This window comes from Adiantum capillus-veneris, chromosome 21 (genome assembly GCF_014529385.1).
Source record: "Adiantum capillus-veneris isolate H3 chromosome 21, ASM1452938v2, whole genome shotgun sequence".
NCBI classification, from domain to species: Eukaryota; Viridiplantae; Streptophyta; class Polypodiopsida; order Polypodiales; family Pteridaceae; genus Adiantum; species Adiantum capillus-veneris.
The window spans coordinates 47,191,006-47,211,405 of NC_140951.1; the positions used below are offsets into that span (position 1 = coordinate 47,191,006).

Below are 20,400 nucleotides of genomic sequence, written 5' to 3' on the forward strand. Positions count from 1 at the left end.
AATTAAATTCTGTAAGATGGACATGGATAACAACTGATATGGTCCATTGATACCTGTAAAACACATCCAAGGCTAACTGAATTGTTGTCTTGTTTGGATGGATGCAGGTAAGGACTCTATCTTATCTAGGAGGGTTTTCTTTTCTTTGGCAAGCAACCTTACTTTAATGAAGCACTCACTGAGGAACGGGGAAGTTCTTTTACTACTGGTCTTACTGAAAGAGGATCTCTTTCCTACAATCATTGTACCTAAATAATTCTGATACTGAGTTATTTTTGTACATATCAGTTCATTATTCCTTGGCCAGCTGTCTTTTGAATGTAAAAATTCAATTATGTCTTATTAGTTAAGATTTAAACAGCTACACACACACACACACACACTTATCTAGTTGACAATTCTTGGACTAAACCTTGGCTGACTTGTTCCCTCTTTGGTAATCTCATTCTTGCTATCTCCTCTGCCAAGATGGAGACCCTACACTAATTTGGTAATAAGATGATTCTCCCGTGCCGAGATGGGATACCTACACTAACTTGGACAATTCATATACCTGCTTACGAAACTTCATGGAAATAAAACAGTTGCAGACCAGTACCTTAGTTCACAGTCCCTTTCCTTATGTTGTTCGGATACCTTAACAATAGGCCTCATATACATACCCTATCGAGGTGTTGAGCTCAAAGCTTATACGATTATTATTTTAATCCATGGGGGGTGGTTGACATTATATCAGGAGCCCTATTTGTCGTGCACGTCAATGATTTTCCAAATAAAGTTTGGATAATCCACACTCGGATTGAGATCTATGCCTGGACAGTTTTAGCTTTAGAATGATCCACTCCCTTTTACAACACAAAAATTTCTTTTGGTTAGCTGTATGTACATACCTACTCACTTGCCAATTTTGATAACATAAGTTATGGATGCCATCATTTTTTCTAAAGATAGCGCAGAGCTTTAACTGTTGAACTCCCTGAAGGAGTACGAGCGGAAGTGCGACGCGAGAGAGAGTGTGAGAAGAAGAGCACGACGATATTGTGAACTTGCTCTACTGTAATGTGTAGAGCATAGTGAGTTCTTATTAGGTTTTAACAAAAGAATATGTGTACATACCTGGCGGCCCGCCCACTTACCTGGGCAACCACATTGGGCTTTATACCCCAACAACCTCCCACTTAAAGTCCAATGTGGTACTTTAAGTGTGAGAGAAGCTACTATACAAGCTAATATACAAGAGATGTAGAGAAGTAATGTACTACCCTACACCTACACCTAATGTACTACCCTACCCCTAACTGCTTGCGAAAATGCGCAAAGCTCTTTGAGGGAAGTCCTTTTGTAAGTAGATTAGCAGGATTTTCTATGGTGTGAATTTTGACAAGCTGAAGTTGCTTATCCTCGAGCATTTCCCTGATGAAATGATACTTCACATCCACATGCTTTGTCTTTGAGTGATAAACTGGATTGCGAGCCAATTGTATAGCACTTTGACTATCACAATATAACACAGGCATCTCTTCTTTGATTCCCAAATCTGTTACTAGTCGATTAAGCCAAATTGATTCTTTGCATGCCTCTAATGCTGCAACATATTCAGCCTCTGTAGTAGACTAAGTAACACAATCTTGTAATCTAGAACGCCATGATACTGCTCCACCAGCCAATGTAAAGACATACCATGACGTAGACCTTCGGTTGTCTAAGTCACCTGCATAATCTGAGTCTGTAAAACCCTTTACACTTAGCTCCTGACTCCCATAGCATATACGCATACTCTTTGTAGCTTTCAGGTATCTCAATATTCCTTTCATTGCCTCCCAATGTTTCTTGCCTGGGTTTGCCATGTATCGACTTACTACTCCCACTCCAAATGCAATGTTTGGGCGAGTAGCAATCATTGCATACATCAAACTACCAACTGCAGACGCATATCGAATCTTATCCATTTCAGCCTGTTCTTCCTCAGACACAGGACAATCTTGTTTGCTAAGTTTCACATATGGTGGCAATGGAACACTCAATGCCTTTCCCTTCTCCATATTGAAATGTTGCAAAACCTTGTCAATATACTCTGTTTGAGATAACCAAATCAACTTCTTTGATCTGTCTCTCTCAATGCGCATACCAAGTATATGACTTGCCTCACCCATGTCTTTCACGTCAAACGATTTTGGCATCTTTGACTTCAAAGCTGAAATTTCTTCCAAGTGCTTGCCAGCAATCAACATGTCATCCACATACAAAATAAGGATCAGCCAACTGCCATCCTTAGCCTTCTTTGTATATTGGCAGTGATCGAACTCACTACGTTTGTAGCCTTGAGAAAGCATAAACTTGTGGAACTTATGGTACCATGCCCTCGGCGATTGTTTTAAGCCATAAAGACTCTTTAACAACTGGCATACCAAATCTTCCTTGCCTTTCTCAACAAACCCTTCTGGCTGCTGCATGTAAATTTTCACTTCTGAATCGCCATGCAAGAACGCTGTCTTGACATCCATTTGGTGCAAACCAAATCTAATATGGCAACCAATGCAATAAAGCATCTCAATGTAGTCATCTGGACCACCGGAGAGAAGACTGCATCAAAGTCAATTCCTTGTTCTTGCTTAAAGCCCTTGGCAACAAGCCTTGCTTTGTACTTTGGCTGACTATCATGAGCGGTGATCTTATACCTGTAAACCCATTTACAAGGTAGAGCCTTTTTGCCCTGTGGTAATTTAACTAGCTTCCATGTCTGGTTTTTATGCAAAGCTGTCATCTCTGACTGCATGGCCAATTGCCAATTCCCGGAGTCCCTCATTTGCACTACTTCCTTGTAACATGAAGGCTCATTACAATCAGTCAACATGACATAGTTCATAGATGGAACAAACCGATCAGGAGGTCGTGAGATCCATCCCGATTTACGCAAAATAGGTGGCTGAGGCTCACAGCCACAACCTGTGGTTCCACTCTGTCTTATCCTTGCTCCTCTTGAGCCCTGACATTTTGTCTTGCACGTGCAGGTCCATCTTCTTGGAAGACAACTCTTCTAATCTCCTCAACCCTCTCTGGTTTAGAATGATATTTGGATTCATTAAAGTGAACATCATTGCGGATAACCTTTCTGGATTCGGGATCCCAAAGTCTGTACCCCATCTCACCAGAATTACCATAGCCTAGAAAGATGCACTTTCTACTCTTTGGCTCAAGTTTGTTCCTAAATTCCTTTGGAACGTGAGTATATGCCTCACAGCCAAAGACTTTGAGATGCTTGTATGAGGGCACCTTGCCTGACCATACCATCTCTGCCACTGAATCCTTCTGCAAAACCTTGCTAGCAGATCTATTTATAAGATGAACAGATGTTGATACAGCTTTAGCCCAAAACCCATTCGGCAGTTGTGCATTAGACAACATACTTCTGACCTTCTCTTGTATGGTCCTATTCATCCTCTTAGCAACACCATTTTGAGGAGGATTGTAAGGAGCAGTAAGTTCACGTTTTATACCTTTTGACTCACAAAAGTCCTGAAAGGCCTTTGAAACATACTCTCCACCATTGTCAATGCGTAAGCATTTAAGCTTCTTGCCACTCCGATTCTCCACGTGTCACAAACGTTTTGAAAACACTAAACGCTTCATCCTTGTGCTTGAGAAAGTAAACCCATACTTTCCTCGAGTAATCATCTATAAATGTCATAAAGTAAGAAGCTCCCCCTAGAGATAGGTTAGGCATAGGTCCACACAAATCACTATGAACAAGTGCCAACTGTGTATCTCTTCTATTGCTTCTATGCTTATGTGGCTGCTGTGTTTGCTTACCATATAGACAATGTTCACAGAATTCAAAATCATTAAATAACAAGCCAAGCAAATAATCAGAACGAGACAAGATTTCCATTCCCTTCTTGGACATATGTCCTAACCGGCTATGCCACAAAGAAACGTTCGGCTGCTCGGTTACATTGATTACATTTTTAGAGATATTTGATACATAAATCATGTGAAGTCCTCCAGACTTTACTCCATGTGCTACTGTCATAGAACCCTTGGATATCTTCCACATGTTCTGTCCAAAAGTGGTGACGGAGCCAGCATCATCAAGTAAACCTGTGCTGATCAAGCTCTTTGTAATTGCGGGAACATGTCTCACATTCTTCAGCGTGAAAGAAGAGCCATTCTGAAACTTCAATTGAACATCTCCAACACCTAAGATCTCACATGTCTACCCATTGCCTAGCCGAACATGATCTTTAGTGGTCACATAAGAGGTAAACCACTCCTTGTTTGGAGACACATGAAGTGATGCCCCTGAGTCTATAATCCAGTCACTCAGTGCATTTCCATCAGATGATGTAAGAAGAGCTGAGTCCATTGTATTCTTCAAGAAGTAGATGTCTCCTGACACTAGACTGTCATCCTCTGCAACAGTGTTTGTCACATTTATTTCTTGAATCTTCACTGAGGACTTGTTCTTCTCACCATGGTCTTCAACTTTCTCTTTGCCTTTTTCTGCTTTCCATTCTTTGCAGTCTCCTTTCATGTGACCCTTCTTGCCACAATGGTAGCATTCTATGTCACTCTTGCCTTTAGCACTGCGGGACTTGCTACGAGACTGATTCCTCTTTCCACCTTTGTACTTTTCTTTGGTCCTTCCCCTGACAACTAAGGCTGTTCCTTTGCCTTTGTCCATTGTCTTTCTATTGGTTTTTTTAGTAAGCAGACTGCCTTCTACACCTGCTATGGTCAAACCATCTGGAGGTGCAGAATTACTCAAAGCTGTGCGAAAAGTGTCCCAACTTTCTGGTAATGTGATCAACAGGAACGTAGCTGTAACAGGTTCATCAAACCTGACACCTTGAGCTGACAACTGACTGTAGATGGTGTTGAATTCATTCAGATGATTGGACATAGGTGTCCCTTCTTTCATCTTCAAGTCAACAAGCTTCTTAAGCCAGTATACCTGTGAAGCTGCACTCTGCTTCTCATAAAGATCACTCAGCTTTGTCCATGCTTCATAAGCCGACATCTCGTCTGCTACATTGAAGTAAACGCTTTCTGCCAAAGTCAGCATAATGGTAGAAAGTGCCAATTCATCCATTTCGCTCCATTCATCTTCGTCCATATCTTCTGGTTTTATCCCCTTGAGCTTTATAGGTTTTATCTGATTCTTTTGTACCAACACGTGCCAAATCTGCTTCTTCCACAATGGGAAATTGGTTCCATCCAGCTTCTTGATATTGTAAAGAGTAGTGTCCTGTGATCCAGCCATAACTACGCTTCACAGTAGTTTACTTTCCCGAAAAAAATTCGGTAGAGTTTCCCCTGTAAACTGACCTCTGAACCAATATCAACCTGTCAAATGAACCAAGAAAGCTTCAGATTCTGCAGAAATTTCGGCAGAGTCTCCTTTGTAAAATGGCTCTGGTGTACTCAAAAACAGACCAAAAACAGCTCAAAAAACCACTGTCTCTCTAACACTGTAGGCTATGGGTAAACCTATCCTGCACCTGTACTGTCTCTCACTCCTGTCACTGTCTTGTAAGCATAGACTGCGACAATGCCTCAACGGCAGTAAAGCAAAGATGCAATCCCAACTGTCTAACTCACAGTCAATACATCCTAGCTGCCTATCTAAGGGTGCTCGAGGGATCGCTCCAAGACCTGTATCACCGAAAGGATCTCAACATTCGAGAATCCCCCAACTCAATAAAACCTCACTCGACCCTCAACAAAGGCTGCAGTAAATCTGACAATACATAGATTTCCCACAAAGTCATACATCCACAAATTTCCCACTATATGTTGTAACCGCTGCGGCGGTTGTTTGTTGCGTGACTCACAGCCAGCAAACCCTCAACAGACATACATCATCTCTGACAATACATCCCATGTGGAAGTACCTGCAATGTCAGGATGAAATCTGGAATATGAAGCAACAAACACAATCTACCTGATGAACTAGTGGATGTCGCCTACAGTCTGTGTGTAGGTGAGCCCGTGTCGTATGTGACACGCCTCCAAGAACTGTGAGCCGTCCTTCGTTGTGTAGACAACCACAAATCAGCACTCTGGAAGTGCAGATATCCTCAGCACTTGCAGTCGTAGGCCGAAACCCCAAATTTGCAGAGTCGGATCTGCACCCGCCAAGACCACGTAGTCGAAAATGGCCTGCGCAGAGTTTTGTCGAAGCCGAACGGTGGCGGAGATGACCTTGGAATGAAATTCTGAGAACACCATGCCCTTCGGGCTTTCCCACAGGATTTGGGGCCGTGTCTTCGCTTGTCGAATCTCACTCCAATTTGAGCAGGTGACTCTGGCTACCTGCAAATGCTGCCGCGAGCCTCGATCTGAGCTCTGATACGAGTTGAAGGAGTACGAGCGGAAGTGCGACGCGAGAGAGAGTGCGAGAAGAAGAGCACGACGATATGGTGAACTCACTCTACGGTAATGTGTAGAGCATAGTGAGTTCTTATTAGGTTTTAACAAAAGAATATGTGTACATACCTGGCGGCCCGCCCACTTACCTGGGCGACCACATTGGGCTTTATACCCCAACACTCCCTCCCTCAAATAACCAGCTGTGAACCCTCTGGGTTGCGCGCTCCACATTCTTTTATAATTGCTCCCCTTATCCCCCTCTTCTGCTCTCAAGCTTTGGCCCGTACCTTTCCTATGTTCTATGATCGTCCCCCATTGTGTGAATAGCAGGTGTTCCTTGCCAACATCATGTCAGCAACAACCCCCTTGTGAAGAGTAGATCTGCATACCCCCGGGGTCCAAGCCATATCTCTCTCTGCTGCGTTCTCAACATATTGGAGTCTCTACTTGATCAGGTGATTGTTCTCAGTGCATATGGGCACGCGCGCGCGCGCACACACACACACACACACATAGCGTTGAGTGGGTTTCGGTCTATTCGATAGTGCTTTCGGGATACAAGTAGGTTTTTAGCTGTACTGTTGTTGACCTCATTGAACTGGTTGTGTATGCCTCTTGGCCTTTCAAATCATTTCACACACACACACACACACACACACACACACACACACACACACACATGCACCCTTTGAAAGCTTCACACTCTTTCTCGGGTGCTCTTGGCATGCCACACAGGTTTTGTAGTCCTCCAGGTCTGCGTACCCTCTCAACAAACCGCACGAGCATGCAATGAGGTTCTCGAATGAAGGCAGACCAATGAGCTCTCACCCTATCTCGATGTGTCTCCTTTGGCCTTGGCTTGAAAAGAAAGGTTGTTTCAATGGTCAGACCTAAACTGCAATAAGTGGCTCTCTATCTACCATAAGGGCAATATGCAACAACCACCTACACAGATGGGAGGAAATCACGAAGCTATTGAAGCGCACTACTTTGGAAATTGACTCGCAATAGAGACATTCTCACACATCTGGTATACACACAACATCAGGTAGGTGATTTTCACCTACTTAGAATGGTTCTGGTAAATTGTTACTATCAATAGAATGAAGTAGGAAAATATGTTTTAATTTACTTGAATATATTTTACTGTGCACATTTGCTTGTGAAAACTTGAACATGATAGCTCTTGGTACGGATAGACTAGTATGACCAGTTGGTTTTTGTTTTATGATTGAAAAGCAGGGCAAACAAGCTTTGTTAAGGACCTTTTTTGAATGAGGATTTATGCATCTTATTTGAAGAGTATTTAAATCTGGATTGGTTTCCCTATTCAAACCTCGATTGGTTTTCACCTACTTAAAGAGGCTGTGTTAAGTCATTACTTTGAACTTTTTTTATGTTGTATGCGTTGGAAGTGTAATTCTTTCAGGATTTCAAACCATCATAAAGGAATAAACTGTTAAAAGCATTATGGTAAAGAGACTTGGACCTTAATCCTCCTGTGAGCGTCTCTTGATGAGATGGCATAGGTCGTTGGAGATTTTTTGAAATTTTATTCAAAATACAAGGGAGATGCTGCCGAAATCTCATGAAATATGAACGTACAAGATTGTCAGGTAGTAGAACATATGTCCGGCTAACATGTGAGTAGATTCATTCGTCACAATACAAGACTTTGCTCATTTTTGGTTAGATAGGTGGTATTAGTTTTTCTACCTATTAAGATTTTGATTACTTCACTTCAAGCAAGAAATGGAAACTCGATCTCTATACAATTAACTTAGCTCAGCCGGGAAGGACTTTTCGGATTGATGTAAGCTTGCACTAAATTGACAATGATAGTTAACTTGTATAGATGGTGGCAAAGAGTAGGCGTAGACAAAATCTCTGGTAAATTTGATACTACTTATGATTTTTTGTATTAAACAGAATCCTCTTGTGAGAAACTCAACAAGAGGTCGAGTTCATTGAGCTTTGAATTACTTGCAAAATATATTAGTCTCTAATATGTTTTGAGGATAATACCATATTTTTGAGTCAGTAACATGTGATATACTGCTAGTTTTTGATACATGAGGTATATTTTAGTTCTTGATGCCATAAACGTCCTATGGAGGATCTCGTTAAGAGATGGCATTAACTGAGGTTTTAATACTACTCAAATTACAAGGGAAGTGCTGTCCAATTTTTACTAGATGTTCTACATTGATCGTTAAACCTAGAAATACATAGGTATTTGCATCATACATGGTAATTAATACTAGTAGTTTTTAAGAGAGCTCGGTGAGTATTGGGATACACATGCATATACATTTAGAGCTTATCTTACTTGAAATCTTAACTTAATAGTCAAACCCTAAGAGTAAGTTGTAAACTAGGTCTACAGGTGTGACATGGATGACAACTGGATCCAGTGTCAACGCTTGCAAACCGCACAAACATAATCAGTTCTAACTGAGTGTTTTTGTATGGATACAAGTAACAGTTGGATCCTTCTCCATGTAGATGTAGTGGAAGCTCATCCCAAAGGGTGGATACACAAAGATACAACATTAAGATATCAAGAGAGAGAGAGAAGAGAGAGAAATGGTAGAATTTTCAAATTTTATTCAAATTTACAAATCTGCCAGAAGTTACAAACGATTTTGCCCGTGTGAAGCTACTCCGGGTGTGTGAGGCCTGTAACCAAATGACTCACAAAAATTTACGACCTTGGCAAAATCACCGAAATTACAAAAAAATATGACTACTCTCTCTCATCTCCGAGGATCTCCCACCCCACACACCAATGTAAGAAAACAAACACACACAGCGTACACACTCCCACCTTTCGGCAGAGCATGCCAGCTCGAACATGACCTCCCTCCTACAATGAAATCCTGGATAGCATTGGCAACAGCAGACATCACGACTTCCGCTCTCTGCTTCAACTATCGTTCTCTCAAGAGCTCCTCTATCCTCCTCAACGTGTACGAAGCTGGTTCCAGGTAAGCCTCTCTCTCTCTCTCTCTCACACACACACACACACACACACACACACACACATGGCAGCTCTCGGGTCTCCTGACAGGAAAGGGATTTGGAACATTTTTGCCCATTACAAGAGGGCATATCGGATGATGGTTGTAGCATGGTGATGAATATACACCCAGCTTTTATCTACGATGACTGCTAGTGAGTGCCATAGAGAGTGGTCATGATTTAAAAGTACCTAAATTGATAAGAAGGCTACTGCTCCGTGAAGTCTCTGCAGGTATGGCTAATAGACGACGCACACAGCAGGTGCATTGGCGGAGCAGGTAGTGATGTTCTCTGCACATGTTAAAACAATTCAATACACAGACAGATGAGAGCCCCTTTCAAGAGGCTAGTGAGGGATGTTTCAAAAGACCTTGGACTAAGGTGGTACTGTACTGCCTACAATTTGCATCCAAGGACTACCTCATAAAGTATTTCGTAGATGCATACCTTCTCGTTGCTCATAACCCAAAGAGATCTGCCTGGTATCAAGGAACCAATATGAGGCACGAGGCCTCCATTGACGTCCCATGGATATACGGACAACCCCACATACATAGAACCAATTGCAGGCTCCCAAAATGTATAAGATGCACCAGGAAGGAGTTGGCCGCACCTGCTTGTTCTTGCACCCAAATGTACATCGACACCACCCACTATATGCTTGTGTAAATCCTTTCTCAACAAAAGCTTTCTTTGGACCACTGCTACTCGTGCGAAGCAACCCATTGGCATTCCAGGTAACTACATGTAAGTTCATAGTAAAACAATAGAATAAATTTTGAAATATCACAATGGCATACATCATGCTATTGTCAAGCTCGTTGGTCTCAGTGCACTCAGACCAAACTACCAACGGTAGAGCATCAAAATCATTGGCAAGGGCCACCCAAGCATACCTGTAGTGAAAGACCGGGTAGTCTGATACTGTGATGAATGATCAGACTCTATAGCTCGAGTGACAGTCACCTTCGACCAGTCTCGCATGATCTTCTGGTATGCCAATGCTAGATCAACAAATAAAATAAGTAGCAAGATAGAAGTAGCAGCACACTGGATGTGCGTTGATAAACAAAGGCAGTTTCCGACTGCTTTGTCCAAGTCTCAGAATCTGTGAATATAAAGGATAGAAGAGGACTCTTTTGGCTCTCCAATAGTGTTTGTCCCTTCCGCGAACTATGGAGGATGTAAGTATGCACCATGAAGGGGCCACGGGAGCCTCTACCGTGCTCCAAGCGGGTGAATTGCCATGATAAAAGGGCAGCAAGCTATGAACTCTCTCGAAACTGTATGTGGCGGAGTGGCACAAAGAAGTGGAACTGGTGAGGAAGGGAGGTGGAGGGAGTGCTGTAATAGGTGCTAGAGATAGAAGGGGTACTGGCGGGGAAGCATTGGAATCAGATGGAACAAGTGTAGAGGTAGGAGGAGGTGGAGGGTTGGGATGTAAGGGGCGTGAATAGATAGGAGAGAAGTCAATGGCGAGTGTAGGGTCAGGTTCAGACATAGGATGAGTAGAAGTGTTGGTGGGGGTTGTCTCTTGGTGGAAGCTCTTTGCAATAGAAGGATGAGACATTTGTGATCTAGCGTTTTGAGATGCCGCCTTCACACTTGGCAACGACCCTCCCCAGCTCTTCCTGCGATTGCGTTTTGAAATGCTATAGCGCGCCCCCCCCCCCCCCCCCCCCCCCCCCCTCCCTCCCTCCTCCTCTTGTCGACAGTGTTCTGATTCTGAGATGCCAATTTTGCTACCGCTCTTCAAGTCATGCTGAGGTCTTCTTCTACTACTCTCTAGGGCAGCGTTTTGAAACGCTACCGAAGGTATCTTCCCAGCTTTTTGGAAGGCAAGGCAATATAAGCCTTTGATTGCTTTGATCGAGCCCGTGGAGCTAGGCATTCACAAGTGGACATTCTTGTGGTAGCTTTGAGGGATTTCTCATGACCAACACTAACTATCGGCTATGGAAAGAGATTCAGCCATTTCCTAGTTAGCGGCCTATGCAGGGGCGAAGCTCTCAAGGAAACTGTCAATTTGCTTGACTCGGGATTGTGAAGCCAAAAGCAAATGCACGAGCTCGCTAGAGGACACAGGCAAAGGCAAGCTTAACAAGGACTGCAATAATAGTACTCAGTTAGCTGCCTTGGTACCCACGAGGTCTGACAACCGTTATAAATGTGACATGACGCTTTGTTTGGCTGAGGATGGCGAAGCCAAAGGCAAAAGCAAGAACTCACAAGAGGACAAAGGCAAAGGCAAGCTGGACAGAGAACGGTGATAAAGAATTGACAGAGGAGGTTGGCATGGCACACTTGTGGCGACCACAGTGGCCACAATGCCAGATTTCTAGTCATGAGGCAATTGCCGCCACTAGCTCAGCCAGAGAGAGGCTTGTGAGTGGTAGAGAGGGGCAAGCATTGCTCTTTATAAATAATTTGGACCCTTGTGTTGGAGTTCAAGTTATCGGTGTTTGAACCCGTGGGTCAGAGTTCAATACACATGCATCTGGCAAGGAACCAATTAGACGTATATAAAATGCTATGGATGTGCGTGCCAATCCATTGTTGTTGGTCGGAATACGGACAAGATGTGTTTCAAAGTTCATTATCTTGGAGTATTTTGGACGTGATGTGTTTACAGCTCCCAAATGGGGATTTTTGGACATAGTGTCGTCTACAGTTCAATTTTCTAAAAGGCTATCGATGCTCAAGATGTCATTCTTCTAAGGAATCATCAATTCATTGCCAAGGTTGGTTGGTTCTGTCACAAACTGATGACGTGGCATCACTACCTAGGCACCAAAGTCACTTTATAAGTTGTTCCAACTTATGGGTGCCTGCCGACAGGGCCCAAGGGACACGAGATTAAAAAACGTTGATTGGATAGTTGTACGAAAATCCGAAAATTGCGTTGACATCCTTACGTGGCAGGTCGTACGGAAATCCGAAAAACGCGATGGCTATGCTGACGTGGCATTTGTACGGAATTCCGCGATTTGCGTTGGTAGGTTTTGGCTCCAATTTTTGGACAAGATGCTTTCGGAACTTAAAACTTTTGAATTGATTGCTTTTGGGGCTCTGCTTTTGGCATCCCTTGTATTGTTTAAAAGAGCCCTTGGGGCCTCACTCTGCAGAGCATTTGGTGTCACGTGCACATCTAACCCTATGTGCATGTGGACAAGCTATCCCAGTTCTAGGGTTTAGGTTAGCCTAGGAAGTGTTCTGGAACCCTTGTGAGCCTGTACGCAGGCCGTGCATGTCCAGGCACTTAAGAGTAGTTGCATACCCTCTGATTGTACAACCAAGTAGGACCCAGCATGAGCATTTTCCACTTTATAAACCCATTTGAGCAGTGCAAACTTGCCTGGCATTTTATTAATTTATCAAAGCTTTTATTAGAATCGTGGGAGCCTTGCTCGACCCAGTGGTTGGGACCTATATAAGCAGAAGGGGGCCCCCACCTACAAGCAAGAGAAGCAGCAGAAGAAGTGCACCCAACAAGTTGTGCCAAGTAGCAACCCATCCTCCGTAGAACCGGCAGCTCACACCAGCGTTTTCAGCCACCAGGACTTGGCGTTTTTGGTTGTCCCAGATCAGCCTAGCGTTTTTGATCCTCAACAGTCCGAACCAGCAAAGCAGGCCAGCGTTTTGGGTTTTCAGCCTAACCCGCAGCCAGGTCAGTCCCATAGCCTCGCAGATCTCCGTTACCGTAGCAAATCCTCTCCATCTCATCAAATCTGCCAGCATTTTCCAATTCAGCCAGCGTTTTTCAGAATTCAGCAGATCAACCTTTATGAAGCATCGTCGTCGAGTCGTCGTCAGCGTCGTCCTCATCGACACAGTATCAGTTTTCAGCCTCAGATCAGCCCTCAGTTTTCAGCCAGGTCAGCCCTTGCATTTTTTTGCATTTCAGCCCGTCCTCGTCTCGTCGCCATCATTGTCGTCGACATCGTCGGCAAGTCCTTGCATCTAGACCACTGTACCAGATTTGTGCAATCTAAAGCATATATCTCTCTCGCCATAGAGAGGGGGGCCCTTGGAGGGGGGTTTGAGAACCCATTTGGTGTCGTATTCCTCTCTCTCTCTCTCTCTCTCTCTCTCTCTCTCTCTCATTCTCACCACTTTCATTCACTGTAGCATTCACTTTGTTTTTGGTCATTGCACTTGCACTCTCTCTCTGAGAAGAACGGAAGGCTTTCCCTTTCGTAAGTAAAAGGAACCCTTGAGAAAAGTTCGGAGCACTCATCCTGAGCACTATCAACATTCACTTCCACATTTGGACACAAAGTCTGAGAGCAGAATTCCCGCAAGTACAACTCCTGAGAGCAACAGAGACTAGGTTGTCGAGAGCTTATGGAGCCTTGTGAGGATAGGAGAAGATGTGTTCACAGGTTCAGTTTCAGGAACCTCGAACAAAGCTGTGGCTTTCTGACACTCTAGTGGCTTCAACTATGCTTTATGGGGTTTAGATTTGGGGACCCTCAGTGGACCACCATGGCTAATTTGGTAGCACTGATGGATGGAGATGTATGGAGAGGCCTCTAATCTTTATGATCTCTCGGCTGATTCGGGCTAAGGCCTCAGTGCTACATGAGATTATTCGAGCCGAGCTAGCTGTCCCCCCTCTCGTAGTTGAGGCCCTTATCAGATCAGTTTCCTTCATGTATAATTTGTGGGACCTCCCCAGAGACAGATATGCTCTGCTAGCCCTTGAGTTATCCCAACAGCTAGCCCTACAGGGAGACACAGCATGCTGTATGGGCAGATGACATCATGGTTTCAGTTACATGACTTCAATATGGATAGATTGCCCCCATTCCAGTACTCCTTGGATGTACCCTCCCTCTCTCTCACACGGGCTGTCATGTGACACATCCAACCCTATGTGTCCGTGGACAAGCTACAGCATGATCAGGGTTCAGTCAAGTCAAGTCAGTCTAGAATAGGAAGTGATCTGGCACTTTTGTGAGTCTATTCGCAGACCGTGCATGCCCAGGCACTTAGTGTAGATGCATATCCTCCGGTTGCACACAATATGATCATCAACATTCCCATCAGATTCCATCAGGATCATTTTCCAGTGCATTAAACCTATTTTCCCTATTTTTGACATTTTCCACTTATTTATTAAGTGACTTTTGTTGGAAACTAGGTAGGGCAAATTTACTAAGTTTGTATATAAGAAAACCTAGGGCTAGCACTTCTGGCAGAAGAGGCAGCAGGACCATTGCTCACAGGCAACTTCTAAGCAGGACCCCAAAGATCTCTAGCGTTTTTGCACCACAACATAAGAGCTAACGTTTTTTGGACAAGTACTCAAATCAGCCAGCGTTTTTGCGTCTGCATCAGCCTGGCGACAGAACCACAGCAGATCAGCCCCAACGTTAGCAAATTCCCACCGTAGGAAGATTTTCAGCCCTAGCATTTTTGCATCTGCAAGACACCTTAGCATTTTTGCAGATCTTCACGACGGAATCAGCCCCGAGTGTCACAAAGTGATGACGTGGCTACCGACATCAGAAACCCTAATATCTGCCAGAAACCCTAAAATTCCTGCAAACCCTAATTTCTGCCAAAAACCCTAATTTTGCAGAAACCCTAATTTCTGGAAACCCTAATCCTAACTGCTGGCTGAAACCCTAAAATGGCTGGAAACCCTAAAAGCAAGCAGCCATGCCACGCGGCTGCAGCGTACTGATATTTCAGGAAATCACGAAGGTGTTAAAAAAAAAAAAACATTTTTTTTGAGCGACGCAAATCCCAACTTTTGGGCTACACTTTGCTTTATTTTGCTCTCATTGAGAGAGAGAGAGGAACTGCTTTTGAACTGAAAGCTTTTGGGGCTCTGCTCTTGGGCATCCCTTGTAATCTTTATATACATGGTTTAGGGTTCACTCTGCAGAGCATCTGGACGCAGAGTCAGAGAGTGAAACCCTAACCGCTCTTTGTACTTTGACATTGATTTAATACATAAAGAAATACCGAAAGGGGCGCCAATCTTTGGGGCCAATATCTCACGGAACTCCGCCGGGCCAGTGCAATTCTATTGTGATCTGTGAATTGTTTTGAAGTGGTTATTTGGTGCTGTCGCGATTGATTCTTGACTTGGAGTGTCCAAGTCTCTTACAGTGGTACCAGAGCACGGCCGATTTCTCTTCTACGGGAAATCCGATCCCCAATTCTTTTTCCGCGGCACTTATGGCTTCACGCAAGGATCAATCGACTCCCTCTGCATTTGGAGATGCGGATAGGGATCACAACGAAGATTCCGGCGGAGAGTATGGCCCGCCTCGGCCTACTCAGGCGGAGCAAAGAGAGATGAAGCGTCGTCAATTGATCGGCGATGCCACAAAGATGATGCTCAGTTTTACGAAGTGTCCGAAATTGGCAAAATATATGAGCGAGACTGCTTTTCAGGAAGTGCATACGCAGTGGCAGAAAACCACTACACCACCCCTGAAACCCGCTCTCAAGAAACCTTCTGATCATAAACAGTATTCAGAGAAGGAATTACAAGAGGTGGTTGATGCACGGATTGCTCAGCTTTTTGACGCGCAAAAGAAAGCCAAAAGCACGGCAAAAAGCAGAAGAAAGGCACCGACATCCTGGGATATTTGGGGGTCGTCAGTCGACATTCGACAAGGCAAAGAAACAGAAGAAGCGTGTTCGATTTGAAGTACCCAGTTCTTCTTCTTCTTCTGACAGTTCTTCTAGCTCTTCAGATTCGAGCGAAGAAGACAAGAAAGGTAAAAAGCGAAGCAAGAAACAAAGCTTCGGAAAGGGCAAGAAAAAGACAAAGAAGGCTAAATCTCGCCCAGAGACTGACAGTTCTACTGAGGACTCGTCTACAGACAGCTCAGATTCCGATGATGGAAACTTTTATGCGAACAAGAAGAATTTTTACAAATCTAACCAGTATGACTTTCTCGAAGATAAAAGCAAGAAAGTCCGAGAGTTTAAGGAAGGTGGCCACTCGATCAAGTTTGATTCTTTTTCAAGATACTCAGATGCTTCGAAGGCTTTGTCTTTTATACAGCAATTTGACATCGCTTTCGCGGGAGGACACTATTCAAAGCACTCCAAGATTCGGAGAGCTACCTCTTACTTTAAGGGGAATGCTCGTACTTGGTGGTCCACGCTTCTTTTGAACAAGACTGCGCCAGTTAAATGGTTGAAATTTAAGAAGCTTTTTATTTCTTCTTGGTTGACACAAGAATATGAACGAGATATACGAGCTGCTTGGAACCATCTTCGGATGACCAAGAAAGATACAATCAATGCTTACTGTGAAAGATTCTGGAGCTCTTTTCTACCCGCCTCTTCATTCAAGAAGATTCGTTCAGAGAACAGATTGAGCGGTTTACCTTGGGTCTACCTACAGAGATCCGAGATCACTGCTTGGAACAGAAGTCAGCTTCTATTCAGGAGTTGATGAGTCATGCGAAGCGGGGCTTTGCCATTCACTCTGGCAGTCTGACCTACCCCACAGATGAGGCCATGACACAACGAGCTGAACAAACTTCTAGGAATGAAAGTAGAAAGAAAAAGGGCAATCCAGAGTAAAAGGATGCACAACCCAAGCTTACTCCCGAGGAGAGAGCTCGCTTCATCAGAGAGGGGAAGTGCTTTGGATGCGGGGAACATGGACATATCTCCGCGAAGTGCCCTAAAAAGGCACAGAAAGAACAAAATGATAAAGACGACGACAGGCCTAAGAGTTCGAGAGCAGCTGAGGAACGTGACAGAAAAGGCAGATAGAAAAGCAGAACTGGTACCACATGGCGTGGGACCTGCACCGAATCTAATGAATGAAAGTACAAACTTTGCCGCTTTTGGGGCAAAGTGAAGGATCAGGAAGCTCTTTTAAAGGAGCCAAGGCAAACTTCTTTTCACTGGGAATTGGCGGCTCGATTTGGAATTACGCCCGACAGACTGACGCCACAGGCGGAAGTAGTTTGACTAGCACCCGGATGGGATGTTGCCATTACACCGAGCATTGGCAAACTTCGTTTACAATGACAGGGGTGTTCAGGGCACGCGAGTGACGTTCTACTCAGGATCCCTTGGTACCACAAGAACTACGTCGTGGTTGACTACCGGACCGAGAAAGCGACTTTGATAAATGAAGGGCTCAGAGAATTGTACTTGATGAACTTCAGTTTCTTTACTCATTCTTTTGGGAGAGAACTGAACGATGGATAAAGGTTGAATATGTTTTGTCCTGATCAAAAGAACGCCAAGATTTTTCTCCACACTCATGCCGATTGCTTCTTAGAGGGCCTGAAGATCAGACCATTGACCTGATACCCATAGCAGCCACGGTACGGTACGGGACGTTTAATACGCGGTGTATAATACGCGTACTACACGTATTTTTGAGAACCAAAAATAAAATACGTCAACTTTTTTAGATATGATACTTTGATAAGGACAATGAAGCGGGTCATGCACCTCCTCAATGCCTTTTCAATGTTTAATCATAGCATACATAAACAAGCATCATGAAGCTCTTGATCAACTAGCAAAAGACATTAGAATAGAATACGTTTTGAGCAAAAGAACGTTAGATTAGAAAACGTTATGAGACGTACTATACGTTTCAATACGGGACATCCCGTATTCTAAATAAAGTACGCGTATTATAGCTGCTATGTTGATACCTGGAAGCACGTCATCGAAGCGGCCACCTTACCGTGTGAGCCGAGTACAAACTGAAAAGATTATGAACCAAGTGAAAGACCTCTTGGAAAAGGGTCTTGTCCAGCCTAGTACTTCACCGTACTGCTCTCCACCGTTGCTGGATTTGAAGAAAGACGGATCTTGGAGAATGTGCATCGATTATAGAGCTCTCAAGAAAATCACCATCAAGAACAGATTTCCGATTCCTAGGATCGATGATATACTTGACAAGTTACAAGGATCCTCGTGCTTTAGTAGGATTGATCCGAAGAGTGGATATCATCAAATCCGAATCGCGACGGGAGACGTCTACAAGACAGCCTTCCGGACTACCTTTTGGATTATTTGAGTTTTTGGTGATGCCTTTTGGCTTAACCAATGCTCTTGCAACATTTAATCGGATGATGGACAAGATTTTTCAAGAGTATAGGCTATTTGTTGGCACTTTCTTTGATGATATCATTGTTTCTCCAAGAATGAGGCAGAACACAGAGATCATATGCTTCAGAGATACACTTTTTGGGACACTTTGTCTCACCAACTGGAGTGCAAGTGGATTCGGCCAAGATAGAGACTATACGTGATTGGCCCGATTTGAAGAATGTGTTCGTACTACAAGCGGTTCATACGAAAGTTTGCAAAGGTTGCTTTTCCTTTGCATATCTTGATACAGAAAGGAGTCCCTTTCTCGTGCGGATCCATAGAGGTGACTGCCTTTCAGACATTGAAAGAGAAATTGACTACAGGACGAGATTTGACTTTGCCGGACTTGCAGAAGTCATTTGAAGTATATTGTGATGCTTGTGGTCGTAGTCTGGGTGCGGTCTTGATGGAAGAAGGCCATGTCATTGCTTACGAGAGCCGATTGTTCTCTGGGCCGGAGATGATAGCACAGATTTATAAGAAAGAGCTTTTGGCGGTTATCCATGCTCTTACTCAGTGGCGGCATTACCTACTCGGAGCGGATTTTACTGTCTTTACAGACCATGAGAGTTTGCGCTACTTCTTGTCACAGAAGCAGCTTTCGGAAAAGCAGATGCGATGGGCGAACATCTTGTCACAGTTTCACTTCCAGATTGTCCATGTGCAGGGACAGACGGATGTGGTGGCAGATTATATCTTCTAAAAGACCATACAGCTTATAAAGCCGATCGACAAATAAAACCGCCAACTCATGGCTTTTTACTGTCGACTTCATTGGTATAAACTTTGCCATTTTTGTGAGTCTATCGACCACAACCCAAATAGCGTCATTGCCCCGACTAGTATTTGGCAAACCAACGATGAAATCCATGGAAATACTCTGCCACTTGGCATCTGGGATTTCCAATGGATGTAGCAGGCCAGCTTTCCTAAGGCACTCTGCCTTATTGACCTGACACTGAGCATCTCTTCACATAGCTCTCTATGTAAGAGCGCATTCTTGGCCAATAGAAATATCGCTTGACCAAAGTCAAAGTTCTCTGGATGCCTGGGTGCCCAGCGCTAGGAACATCGTGGCATCCGCACAAAATCCTTTGTCGAATCTCATCGATTTCCGGCACGCAGACTTTACCATTTCTGAACAATAGTCCACCTCTAATGGAATATTGTCGCTGTCTCGTCTCTCCAGCACGACTCACTTGGGTCTCCGGATCACCCAAGCCTGTATGCGAGTCATGCCCCTCTTCTACCTCGTTCCATATCTTGCCAAAATGGTCATCGAAACGACATAGCCCTCGGAGAGAGAGATAGAAATCCGTCGAGATTTCAGCCATAGACAAGGCATTAACCTCAAGAAACGTGCTGAGCGCATCACCAACTCGATTGCTGGATCCTTTTCTATAACGGATCTCAAAGTCAAACTCTTGCATAAGCTCAACCCATCTAGCCTTCCGGCCTCTGAGATCACCCTGATTACAGATATAGCACAAGGAATGATGATCTGTCCATGCAACAAACGTAGAGCCATACAAGTAGTGCCGCCATTTCCTCAGGGCGTGGACTACGACGTAAAGCTCCTTTTCATACGTTGGATAATGCATCTCAACGTCAGAAAGCTCTTACTTTCAAACGTAACAGGACGTCCATCATGGTATAACGCCGCACCAATAGCATAATCACTAGCATCCGTTTCAACCACAAACGGTTTGCTAGGATCCACAATGTGCAATATTGGCGCAGTAGTCACCAAGTGCTTTAGTGTCCGAAAGCTCTCGTCGAGATGCTCATTCCAGACAACAGGGGGATTACCTTTATGACGAGGAGCAACTTTAGAGTAATCCTTGATAAACTTGCGAAAGAATCCAGTAAAGCCTAAAAAGGACTTTACTTGGCGCACATTCTTCAGAATGGGCAATT

The 20,400-nt window shown here is 44.0% G+C and overlaps 1 protein-coding gene across 7 annotated transcripts in view; it reads left to right on the forward strand.

Annotated features, from left to right (window-relative positions):
- Positions 1 to 9,128: 9,128 nt before the first annotated feature.
- Positions 9,129 to 20,400, forward strand: part of LOC147430899 (calmodulin-binding receptor-like cytoplasmic kinase 2) — a 45,266-nt gene continuing 33,994 nt past the window's right edge. For 2 of the 7 annotated variants that reach the window (XM_086493433.1, XM_086493434.1), the window contains exon 1: positions 9,129 to 9,356. Coding sequence is in view for 2 of the 7 variants with exons in the window: in XM_086493431.1 (XP_086349557.1) it covers positions 9,969 to 10,127 (159 nt within the window). In the remaining 5 variants the exon portion in view is untranslated. Of the gene's footprint in view, positions 9,357 to 9,613; positions 10,128 to 20,400 lie in introns of all 7 variants that reach the window. The other 5 variants (XM_086493436.1, XM_086493437.1, XM_086493435.1 and 2 more) reach the window with 4 other exon arrangements.